The sequence below is a fragment of the Pinus tabuliformis genome, chromosome 6 (assembly GCF_031772625.1).
Source record: "Pinus tabuliformis cultivar Carrire ecotype Pingquan chromosome 6, CPIR1, whole genome shotgun sequence".
In the NCBI taxonomy this organism is placed as follows: Eukaryota; Viridiplantae; Streptophyta; class Pinopsida; order Pinales; family Pinaceae; genus Pinus; species Pinus tabuliformis.
Window position 1 is genome coordinate 197,345,790 of NC_142292.1, and position 13,014 is coordinate 197,358,803.

A 13,014-nucleotide genomic window follows, 5' to 3' on the forward strand; every position below is an offset into this window, starting at 1 on the left:
CAGATGCAGACTCACTAGCTAAATGGGAGATCAAGAATGCCAAAGCATTAACATTAATTAAATCTTCAGTTAATGATGAAATGTATGTTCACATTGAAAATGATTTTGATGCATCATCTGCCTAAAAAAAAATATAAATAAATAAATAAAATTAAAAATTAAAAATTAATAATAATAATAATAAAATAAATAAAATAATATTTATTTGATACACAACCAAAATCTAAGAGATTTGATCCTCAATTGAAGTTGCTTCAACAAAAATTGATGGAAAGGGGAGTTGTACTTGAGTACATTTTCAAACTTAAGAACATTAAGTGGGAAATAGTAAAGGCTAGATTTCAAGTAGTGGATGATAGTTTCATGACTACTATTTTGATTATTGGTTTGCCTTATTCATATACACATTTATTGGAAATTTTACAAGTAACTGGAAAGCTAGAGAACTTAAAATTGATGAATTAAGTGAAATGCTAGCTCAACATGACAAAACTTTTGGAAAGAAGAAATAGGTTGGAGAAGATGTATTCTTTACAAAAGCTAGCACTAGTAAATCTTCAACTGAATGTTCTAGAGGTAGAGGAAGAGGGCATGACAATCAACATCAAGGAACATATATAGGAAAATGTCATGGTAGAATTCAGGACAGAGGGAACAACTTCAGCAGAGGCAACAGTTCTAGCAAAGGAAACATTCAAGGCAAAGGAAACAATCAAGGAAGAGGACAAAGTCAAGGTAGAGGACAAAGTCAAGGTAGAGGAAAAAGACGAGGAAACAGACAAAGTTAAGGCAGAGGAAAATATTTCAATCAAGTTGTTTGTAAAAGATGCAATAGAATTAGTCATTATACTGAAGATTGTCGAACTTCTATTGAAAAAATTCCAAAGTTTTAACAACGTTTGGCACAATTTGCTTATGATCAAGAAGATGATGGCTCAAAATACGTCTTCACTACACTTCAAAGTTCATAATCAACAACATTAAAAGTCTCCACATATATTAAAATTTATTATGAAAATTCTTGGATCTTAGATACAAGGGCAACACAACATGACTTTTTGACATGACTTCTTTTGGACTTATCAAAATTGCCAACTCAATTCAATCTTTCTTGCAGATGCTACAAGACCACTCCTTCTGGAAAAGGTGTAGTAAAAATTTCTCTTCCTCACATTGGAGAAAAACTAATTTCAAATGTTTGGTATGTCCCAACATTTAAGAATAATTTATTGTCATTAGTCACGATTTGACAAGTAGGGCATCATGTTTTCATGAAGGATGGCTTACTAAAAACCAATTCCATTAAACATAGTATGAAGACGGTCATGATAGGATATGAAGATGGAAAACTTCTAAGGATGAAAGCAACATTCATTCCACGGAAGTATGATTTTGCAGGAGAAACAAGTACAAATATTTCACCAATAAGGTTGTGGCATGTTAGATATGGGAATTTAAACTTTGAAAGTCTCTCTCAACTTCGAAAGCAAGAAATGGTTAAAGGGCATCCAACTTTTAAGAAAGGAAATGCAAGATGTGAAACTTGCATTTATGGGAAACAAAGTCAAAAGACTTTTCCAACAAGTTCATGGCATGAAAATAGGTGTTTGCAATTAGTTCTCAGTAACATTTGTGGACCTCTACAGGGTTCTCTAGGAGGTTGTAGATACCTTTTACCCTTCATTGATGATTTTATCAGAATGACTTAGGTTTATTTTTTGAAACAAAAGTCAGAAACATTCAAAAAGTTTAAAACTTTTTGCCAACTAGTTTAGAATGAAGTTGAAGAGAAAATTGGCACTCTCGAGATAGAAAATGGAGGGGAATTCACTTCCAATGAATTCCAAACTTATTGCATAGACAATGGTAACAAAAAAAAATTACAAATGTCTAAACTCCATAGCAAAATGGAGTAGTAGAGAGAATGCATAACACCTTGTTAGGGATGGTAAGATCCATGCTAACTTTAAAAAATTTAAGCCCTTTATATTGGGAAGAAGCAATACTTACAACAATATACTTAAGGAATAAGTCTCCTACTACTTATTTGGATGGAATTACACCATATGAAGCACGGTTTGGTTTCAAACCTCGAGTAAAACATCCCAGAGTGTTTGGTTCAGTATGTTATGCCTTAGTTCCAAAAGAAAAACGAACTAAGCTTAATTCATGAAGTTTGAGGTGTACATTGATTGGGTATTCCGATGAAAAGAAAGGATATCGTCTTCTTTCCAATGGAAAGTTTATTGTGGATGTTATATTTGATGAAACAGAAAGAAAGAGAGCAACAAAAATAGAAAGTCTTCTACATAAATTGGAAACTAAGGGAGACAAAAAGAAAAAGAAAAAACAAAATAAACCAAGTACATAACATTGGTATGAGATTGAATTGCCTTCATCAGAAAATAATTCATCCAACTCACCTACTTTATCTGAACCATTTGGATCTTCTGGAAGATCATTTCAATCTTCTAGCAGCAGTTCATCTGACAATGAATCTCCACCCCTTGAACCTTTAGATGATAAAATAAAATCTATTTATATCAATCCACTTTATAATGATGGTGATTATTCAGATCCACGAACAAGTGAACATCGATTGCCTAAATGGGCCATTCAAATTTTGAAGGATGTTAGGCCAGATGAAAAAAAACAAAACAGGAACACAGAGTTCACAAAGTAATGAAGAAAAAATTTCGTTAATAACAAATGATTTTACTGAGCCCTCCTCATACAAAGAGTCAATAAAACATGTAGAATGGAGAAAAGCCAATGGTTGAAGAATACAAGGCAGCGACGGAAAATAACACTTGGAAACTTGTTAATTGTCTTGAAAATGTGAAACCCATCAAATGCAAATGGGTTTACAAAATTAAGTATAAGCTAGATGGAGACATTGATAAGTACAAGGAAAGGCTTGTTGCCAAAGGTTTTGCATAACAAGAAGGAATCGACTATGAGGAAACATTTGTACCTACAACAAAATGGAACACCATCAGATTAGCACTCACATTAGCAGCTCAAAAAGGATGGAAAGTACATCAGATGGATGTTAAAAGTTCCTTCCTCAATGGAGACTTGTAGGAAGAAGTATATATGACTCAACCTCCAAGTTTTGAGATCGAAGGGAAGGAACACAAAGTATGCAAATTGATCAAGGCTTTATACGAATTGAAACAAGCTCCACGAGCTTGGTATGCAAAAATGGACGAGTACCTTCATAAGGTTGGATTTAAGCGAAGTGAATCTGATAATACTTTATATGTGCGCCAACATGGTAAAAATATGGTGATTCTAGTTATGTATGTGGATGATTTGATCATTACTAGGAATAATAATGATCATATTATGTAGGTAAATAAAGAGTTACAGGCTAGATTTAAGATGAATGATCTGGGATTACTTCACTACTATCTTTGAGTTGAAGTATTCCAACATCCAAACAATATTTTCATTAGTCAAAGAAACTATGCATCTCAACTACTTTCAAAATTTCAAGGAAGGGAATTGGTGAATAGCACTACTTATAGACAATTGATTAGCATCCTAATCTATTTGACAACCACTCGTCTCGACTTATCTTATGTAGTTAGTATTATCTCACGGTTTATGCATGAACCAAGGGAAAGCCACTAGAATTTTGCAAAAAGGGTCCTTAGATATATTCAAGGGACGAAAGATTTGGTCTTCTTTACAAAAAAATTAAGAATTTTGTACTTGGTGGATATTCAAATGAAAATTTTGTTGGAAGTATTAATGATCGGGCATCAACATCAGGTTATTTGATGAACATGGGGTCAACAACAGTTTTTTGGAGTTGCAAGAAGCAAGCTACAGTGGCCACGTCTTCGAGAGAAGCATAATACATATCAGCATGGGAAGCAAAATGTGAGATTGTTTGGTTGTGCAAAGTTTTGCAGGATTTAGGCATTCCTCAAGCAGAAGCCACATCTTTATTTATCGATAGCCAGTCAACGATAAAGCTTTCCAAAAATCCAGTTTTCCATTCCAAAACAAAGCACGTGGACACAAAGTATCATTACTTCAGGAGACTCATCGCAAAAGACATTATCAAACCAATATATTGTTCTTCAGAAGATCAAATCTCATATATTTTCACAAAACCACTTGGCAGGGTCAAATTTACTAAGTTCAGGGAAGAGCTTGGTATCTTTTGTAATGTACCTTTGGATCGAAGGGGGGAATGTTAGATATATGATCCAAAGTACATAAATTAATATTCAATTATTTAGATTTTTGTTAGAATATTTAATTAATTATTTAGAGTCTTAGAGTCTTCTTATAATATTTATTTGTTATAAGAGATATGACATCTAGAAAGGTGTCATTTCTTAGGAACTAATTTAGGAAAATAGTTAGGAGTGTTGTTACAAGTGCATTAAATGTAAATGGACACTTGTAAATGAAATAAGTGATCCATAACAAAATTAGTTTAGGACACAAGCTTATTAAATCTTGTTTCTCTCCACTTGCAAGGGTGTTGAGTGATTGTGTGTAAGCTCTTGTAAATTTATGTAATTTTTCTTTTCCTTATTAATAAAATTTATGTGTCTGAGGACACTTCTGCTATTATAAAGATCCCTCCCAGATGGCCAAATTCCAATGAACTTACATATGAAAGCATGATATCTCATTCGCTTTATATGGTCCTCTAAACATTTTGAGGGTATGATAAATCTAGGGTTTGTAGCAGCCTTTGATGTACAATGTCCTCTCAAAGCTTCTTGCCATTTATCGCTGAAGATTGGCACTTGTAACGAACCTGAAGTTTTTTCCTTTGAGTTATGAAAGTTTGTTGTATGAATGGCTTTACCTACAAGTACTTTTCTGAAGGAGGCAGTTCCCTCTGCAAGAATCAGAGATCTAGATGTATGAAATTGATGTAGAAGGAAATGGTGTTAGATATGAATCCTAAAACAGGTGATCAAGTTTCAGGGTTGAGCTCTCCTACGAGCTCGAGAGCGCCACCGCCTCATAACTTTGCAATCAAATTCAATGTCTCACAATTCTCATGAGAGCCTAACTTGAAGCCATGAGAGCACCTTGAGGTAGTGGATGAATGTGTGGTTGCACCCAAAGACATTATATTAAATGATTTCATGACAAATGCAAACATAAGTGGACCAAAACCCACCTCATGTCCTTCAATTTTCTTGTATATCCCCCAGGGTGTAGTTGTATATCCCCCAGGGTGTAGACCAATTGATGACAAGATGCACTGTTAAGGCACTCCTTGTGTAAAGATGATTGGTTCAAACCCCACTTTACCCATGTGTAAAGATAATTAATTCAAATCCAATTTGCCCAATTTACCCATATCCATGTAGGCACATCATTAGTAATGGTAATGGGAAAGCCTAGCCTAGTTTTCTATTCCTCTCATTACAAAGAATAAATATAAATCATCATATCATAAAGTAGGATCTCACTAAAGTGGTGCACACTAAAGATATATTTTGATGAACTGTGCCGTGTACTCAAAATGTTGGTATTGGTTAAGAACAAGGTCCAATTTCAAAATGTGTCAGGAGAGATGTATGATCATGATTATACACATTGATACACAATATATCATTATATTTGATCATGATTATACACATTGATACACAATATATCATTATGTTTGAGAGAAGGATGAAATGAATTTTTTGTGAATGAGAAAACATTTGAATTTTGCAAAAGTATCTTTTGAAAAAGCAGATTAAATTTATGTAATTATTTCACTGAACAATGTTAAAAATAATACACATGTCAATGTTTACATATAGTTATTTTATTGAATAAAATGATCAGATGCACCAAGGAGGAAAATTTTTGTAACCTAATGATTTAAGTCCAGCCTTAGAATTATTGGTGTAATATGCATAATTCAATAAGAGGAAAATTTGTAACCTAATGTTTTAAGTCAAGCCTTAGAATTGTAGGTGTAATATGTATAATTCATGAGGTGTAGAGTAATTGTTTTATTAAGGTTTAGTTTTATTAAGTTTTATGTTTAAATTTTAGGAGGAGAAGTTAAAAGTAGGAGCCAATTTGAACATAAAAATGATTTTGCAATTCATGTTATGATAATTTAACATAACTCTTAGAATTGTAGGTATAATATGGATAACCCATCAGGTGTAGAGTAGTTGCTTTCTGTAGGGTTTAGTTCTATCAGGTTTCAGATTCAAATCTTGTGGGAGGAGTCGAGGGTGGGAGCCAACTATGGGGATAAAAACCATTTTAAAAGATGTTCAGGCTTGATCGAGTCTCACACAATCTTGGTAAAACCACACAGTTATATCATTTTTCCATCTAACATTAAGGCTGGCTGCAACATAAGCTCAAGCTAACTGGAAAAAATGTGTATTATGCATATATTCATGGGTTAGATGTTATTGACAATGATTTCATGTAGTTTCATACAGTAAGACAATTGTGTAGGTTGTTTTCTGTGTATAATTAATATACACTTTGTATTGTGTTTTATCACACTCAACACTGATCCCGACTGTAAAATCCATATTCACAGACGTAAAGCTCAAAACAATACAACGAGCAAATAAATTATTGTAGAGAGTACAATGTCCTGCAGATATGGCAACAAATATATGAGTGAGCTTACGACACTGAAAATTTGATGCTTACAAGGATTATCTGTACACCGGAGGGAACACATTATCAGCAAATATGTGCACAGATTGCAAAATATATCCTCATGCCTTGTTCAATTTGTAAGGTCTGGTTATGAATGTTTTAAATCCCCAACAGTTTTCTTACATTCAAAAACATATGACAAGCTATTCACCAGTCTCTCAAGCAATCTGATTTTACTATGGGAAAGTATTTTCAGCTATACAGTACTGTGGGAGAATGTTTTTTCAATAGCTGAAAATATAGAAGTTTAGAACTAACCACGCATCATTGATTATGTAAGCAGAGAAACCCATTTCTAGTTGCTAGGTGAGATTACGAATATTATGAGGCATGCTTGCATTGTAGAAGTAGAAAAGCCAAAAATCTCCCTCATAGAATAGGCATCTCTTCATACAATTTAATGGCTAATACAGATTACCTTTCACCATCTTTAGAGGATTGCCCCCCTGTCTTTGTCATCAAAGGGGATTGATGAATGTTTTACAATTCAATAGGTTCAAACTTCATAGTGTAGGTTAAAAGATACTTTCTCTGATAACAATGTAGTATGTGAGAAACATATATTTTCAACCAGACTAATGTGGTCCATCATCTTCGGGTTCAACTTCATGCCGCACAACCAAAATTAAGCAAGAATTTACAATACAAAAATAAATCTGCAGCCTGTCCCCAAAGCATGGGCAGACTGTTAGCAGTAGCCAAGTTTTGAGGATTCCAGAAATAAGTTAGAGTTTTGAGGATTCCAGAAATAAGTTATCTCCATGTTAGCCAGAAGTATTCTCTTTATCTGTGACAGATGTGACAGAGGTCCTGCAACCTACCCCTGTATCTAGAATCAGAGCTTCACCAATGAATACGTGAACCTAATTACTTACCACCTTGCCAGACCTGTGCTTCGCCTTCTACTTGACTAAAGAAAGCCTCGACTCGTTATATTGGATTCTCATGATCTCACTGGGCAAAGCCAACCTTCTTCCCTCAATTCCCAGGTGAACGTGCTGATTGGTTGCTTGTCTTCGACACCTTTTTCTGGGCAGGAGAAACCCATGGGCTACTAGGAGAAGCCTGAACCGCGGTGTTCACAGGAGCTGCACTGACTGGCAATTGGTCTCTTGGTGAACCTAGGGGTTCTTCAGGAGAGCATGGATATGTGGCTGTCACTTGTTGATTGCAAAGCCGCAGGCATGCAAGACGGCTACCTTGTTGATTGGGAAGCCTAGGCAGACTTGTCACTGGAAAACTTGCTTCATTCTCCCTTGCAATTGGAGCTCCACTTGGGTCCTACAGATAACACCAGTCCGATCAAGTCTGGATCAAGCAAGGTATAAAAGTCAATCCCAATGGGCCTACTATGACGTCCCTTACTGCATATAAACATTTATGTTAATCAACATATAAAACTGTTGCTTTAGATACAAAGCCATTCCCTAATGAAAATTTGGGCTAGATTGAGTTTGCAGGAAAGTCTTACCCTAAGCACGAGAAAGATGAAATCTTGCATGGCAACAGGCTCAATCATCTTTCGCAAATCCTTCAGAAATGCATCCTTTGCAATTCTCAAAATTCCAATTAGCTTCCCTGTGACTTCATTGGGAGTCTCCCACTTTACATACACATCACAATCACGTCCCTGCTGCTGTTGAAATTCATTCTCCTTATTATCTGTTGATTCGGTATCAGCAGCACCTTTATTTACATACACGTCACAATAACGGCCCTGGAGCTGTTGAAATTCATTCTCCTTATTATCTAGTGATTCGGTAGCTGCAGCATCGTTATTATGTCTTTTTGGGATTTCTTTATAACAGTTATTTGTTATTGATGTTATATCAGTCAATCTCGAACCAGGGCCAAGACCATTGGTTGAGCCAGTGGTCTCGAGCCTCTCCTTGAGAGAGTCTTCTGCTACTTCTGGTTCTCCTGTTGATATATTTAGATTGCTGTCCAACAATTCATGGCCATATTGTAGCCTCTTTCGAGACATAGAATCTCTGGAACTCATGGATGATGAAAGGGTTACTGGACTCTTTGATGTAGATTCTCGAGGAAGGGAGATTCTAACCGATCTAGCTTTACCAGTGCTTCTGGGTAAATTTGGAGAATGGATCGGGCTGTTATTGCTTGTTGACCTTATAGGTGTTGTGGAAGCTTCAGTTCCCAAGTCCTTTTCTGTTTCATCTAAAACAAGCTTGGATGTCTGACTAGCCTCCATGTTTTCTTTGGTGGCCTCGATTCTTGACCGGGCGGCAAGTTCCCTGTAATTCCCACAAAGAAAAAATATGTTCTCAATAAATTTTCTTCTTTCATCTGTGACATATCTTTCTAAGCTCTTTAATTTTTCCAGTTCCTCTTGGAAATGGCGTCCTTTGCTTCTTTTGTCAAAATCTGTTAAGTCAAGATGTTTACTGTCATCAAGAGTTGTCTCTTTATCTGAGACAGTCTTGGTCACTTCTTCTACACTTTCCCCTTGCTCATTCACAGTCGGTAACCAGCCTTTACTCAGTAGTCTTGTGGATTTTATAAGATCATCGTCTTCATCTTTGCCAGATAAGCTACCTTCAGGATTTCCTCCATGTAAGTGCCTAGGCTTCTGCAAATCAAGCAAGCCATTTTTGTCATTGCAGGTCACTCCATGATTGCTATTCAACTGATTTGCACCCTCGGATTCATTGTAATTAGATTTTCTTTGCCAATTGATTTCGGTAGATATAGACATGTTACAAGGTTCAACCTCTTGCAAAACTTTTGATTCTGTTGCAACCTGTTCGATGGTCCTTATCAAGCATGTTTCAGGGATTATCTCAATTTCTTTGCTTGCATTCTCAGTTCCTTCTTCTGGAGTACCTGGCCTAAGTTTCCTTCTTAGATATTCAAGTTCAGATTCAATTTCCCCCAATCGTCTAGTCAGCGTTTCAACCTCCTCTTGGTGTTGTAGAAATTGTTTTTCCATCATCATTCTTCCACGCTCAATACAGTCATTTGCCTTTCTTTGATACTCCTCGCATTTCCTTTCAATTTCATCTTTTAAAAGCCTGGCCTTTTCTTCTGCCTTGAATTCTATTTCATCCCTTGCCCTCTTCTTTTCTTCCATGTTCTCAAGCTCTGCCCTCAATTTTGCTACTTCTACTTCCTTCCGTTTCAGTTCTTTTCTTGTTGCTTCTCTGTCTTGCTCTTTCAATTTATTCTCTGTTTGCAGTTTCATGATGTACTCTTCCATGGCCAATATCCGAGTACCAACCACTGCAGATTGCAATCCCAAGGATTCTCCGTTTTCCTTTGGAGGGGAACTGGGCAAACGGACAATGCGCTTTGCCTTGGCCCCATATTCTAGTGTCCCAATGGTCTTGTGTATGTCTCGAGGATCTGGACTCGCACAGAGCACCATCAAAAGTTTGGCACCATCATCCTCAAAAGAATCCTATTGCATATAAAAATAAAAGTTAATTATTTCAATCCGAATTTGCATGCATCGTCAACCTAGGTACACTGAAGCCCAGAGGTAATAGGCATAAGAATATTAGCAGAGAATAGCAACATGTCCAAGAACTGGTAGATAGTACTGGTAAAGTTGAAAGAAGCAAGCATAGAGAATGAAAATGACAAGAGGGTACCTGAAGAAGCATGGTGAGTTTACTGTCCCTATATGGCACATGTGAGTCCCCATTTGCTATAGATTCCACAACCCTCTTCAATGCCATGTTTCCCTGGTTAATTTTGCCAGTCTGAAAATTTGGAGAATGGACAAATCAGTACACTACAAAGACAGATGAATTTGAGTTTGACCATTTAACCTGAATCCTAAATGCATGAAAGTGTACCTGAATTTTTGCCTCAGGTCCCACAGAGCCAGCTTGATCTATGTTTTCTGAACCAGCCATATCTACAAGCACCAGTCTCCCTCCTACTGCAGGCACGTCTATCATTATCTGCAAGTGAAAATTCACATACATCAGTATAGTTTATAGCCAAAGCAGTCACATATCCTAGCAAAGCGTACCCACCAGACAATGGCTGCGAGAACTTCTGTCATTGAGGAGAGTGGTTTTGACAACTCTCTTCTTTTCTACTCTTGCAATCTCCTTGGTAATCTTTCCAGCTTCAGTTCCAGAGATGGAAGTTGCATTCTTTACCTTCTTGCCTATTACTTCCAACTTCATCTGCAATCAATTGGAAACAGATCCAAATACATCAATATCAAAATAACAAGGTGGTGCAGCACATAAAGAGAGATTACATCGATTTTTGATACAAATCATGCAGAAGAAATATATTTTGATTTAATGGAGGGAAAATATCCATGGGAAGATATGAAAATAATATATAAGCAGCACTACAAATTACAGTAAAACGCTTGTCAACAGGGGTTGGGTTGACTGGTTTGTAAAGCAGGGTTGTTGTTATTCTCCACTAAAATTCTAATCCCTCAGAGGCATGTATGTCCCTTAGTGTAAGGGGTTTAACTTTAACCACGGAAACTGTAGTTTATGCCCATACTGATAGTCTGGCTATCCAACTTTACTGTTAAATGTTGCGTTTCTAACTGTTAATATAATTTAAGATTACATTGGTTTCAGTTTTGCTATAACAATCAGAATTCAATTTCTTCATACATATTGTCTGAAGTAGTTGAACATGAAAGGAATAATTATCATCTCTAAGTTTTCATATATATATATATATATATATATATGCAGAGCCTTGTGATCTTGAGGTTGAAAAGCAAGGTGGGGGTTAGTGTTCTAACCCTGCTTCCGCCATTTTTGAACCAGCCAATGTGGGTCATATTGCTAGTAGCAAGCAGATCAAAAATATCTTCATTATAGATTTCTAAAACAGAAACCTTGACCTTCAATTTCTGCCTGAAAACCCCATCTTCATTTACTTGATCATCCAGTATATGATTCAATGCACGGTACACAATTCCAGGCTCTTTCGAACACCCGAACATGGTATGGCTTTTACCAGAGCCAGTAGGGCCATACATGATAATTGTGCATTTCCCACCTGTTTTCACCCCATAGACCCGATTTTCAATGAAATTTTTATAGAACCCTTCAAGATCTTGTTTCTCTGCTACTGAAATCCCATCCAGGCTGAAATGCCTGTAACCTATGTCTGTCTTCACTCTCACAGTGGTCTCTTCTCCATTCTGTCCCTTCACCATCTCGAATGCAGGCTGCTGCTGCGAATCCCTTCGATCTGGGAAGTCACGAACTCGACCGACCACCTCTACTGGGTGGTCACTGGAATAATTTGGCATGTTAACCCGATGTGACAGATGGCCGTTACAGAATCTGTTGTCGATATGATTCATGGCGCGGAAACTGATTTGCAGGTGGGCAAGAAAGCTAATTGGCCAAGAAGAGCACTCTGAATTGGGGCATGGCAGATGGGAAAAGACACAGAACACAAATGTCAAAAAGAGAAGATGAATCGGTTAAAGGTTGTTTGTTAATGGCGGAAAGAACGAAAATCCTTCACGATGACCAATTCGAATAATGATTCATAAGAATTAGTACCCAATGGAATCGTAAATGTAATTGGTCTTGAACTTCTCTACGTTTCTTAAAGAAACAACGAGGAGAGGATTTTTAAGCAGAAGAAATGTTTGAACACTGAAAGGTAAGAAAAAATCAGAGACGTCGTGTTTTTATCACTGTCGATTGAAACAGGTTGGTAACGTGCATATTGCAGCAGAATTTATAAGGATTCTGCACGGGATATATTTATGAAATAAATTGTGCATGGGATATACGGGTTAAAATTTTACTATAAAATAATACATATACGGGTTAAAAGAATAAGTTTATATTTGTGCGTTTTTTTTAACGGTTAAGTATGTGGTTTTTTTGGTGGGTTTAAGTTTAAAATTTTTATATTATTATTATTATTATTATTATATTTTATTTTTTATAATTAAGAATGTGTGTTTTTGTAAGTTAGTAATTTAAATCTGGAAAAATTTTATATATCAATATGATGTTTAGTAATTTGGTCATGATCTTAAAATTAAATTATTATTATTTTGTGTTTTTTGGATGATTAAGAATGTGTATTTCTTTTTATCCAGGGGTTCAAATCTAAATGTAGAATATGTATACCTTGGTGGACTTTGGTATCTCTTATCTCACAAATAAAGTAATCTCAAACTAACCTCATATACCAATGTAGTGTTTTACCTTACTAAGATCTTAAAATTAGCTTATTATTATTATTATTATTATTGGTAAAATAATTTCTTATGTGATTTTTATCGAAAAATTTCTTACTTAATTTATTATTATTATTAAGATGCTTATAATTGTTATAACATATTATTTTATTTTAATAGTTGGTACGTGGTTAATTATAAAA

At 35.7% G+C, this 13,014-nt stretch overlaps 1 protein-coding gene across 1 annotated transcript; it reads right to left on the reverse strand.

Annotated features, from left to right (window-relative positions):
• Positions 1-7,160: 7,160 nt before the first annotated feature.
• On the reverse strand, positions 7,161-12,261 carry LOC149258141 (kinesin-like protein KIN-10A). Its single transcript, XM_089370777.1, has 6 exons — positions 11,405-12,261; positions 10,662-10,817; positions 10,479-10,586; positions 10,272-10,382; positions 8,132-10,078; positions 7,161-7,941 (listed from the first exon to the last, which is right to left on the reverse strand). Exons 1-6 carry the CDS (start codon positions 11,972-11,974, stop codon positions 7,639-7,641), a joined length of 3,195 nt encoding a protein of 1,064 aa, XP_089226903.1. The 5' UTR covers positions 11,975-12,261; the 3' UTR covers positions 7,161-7,638.
• Between the last annotated feature and the right edge of the window lie 753 nt (positions 12,262-13,014).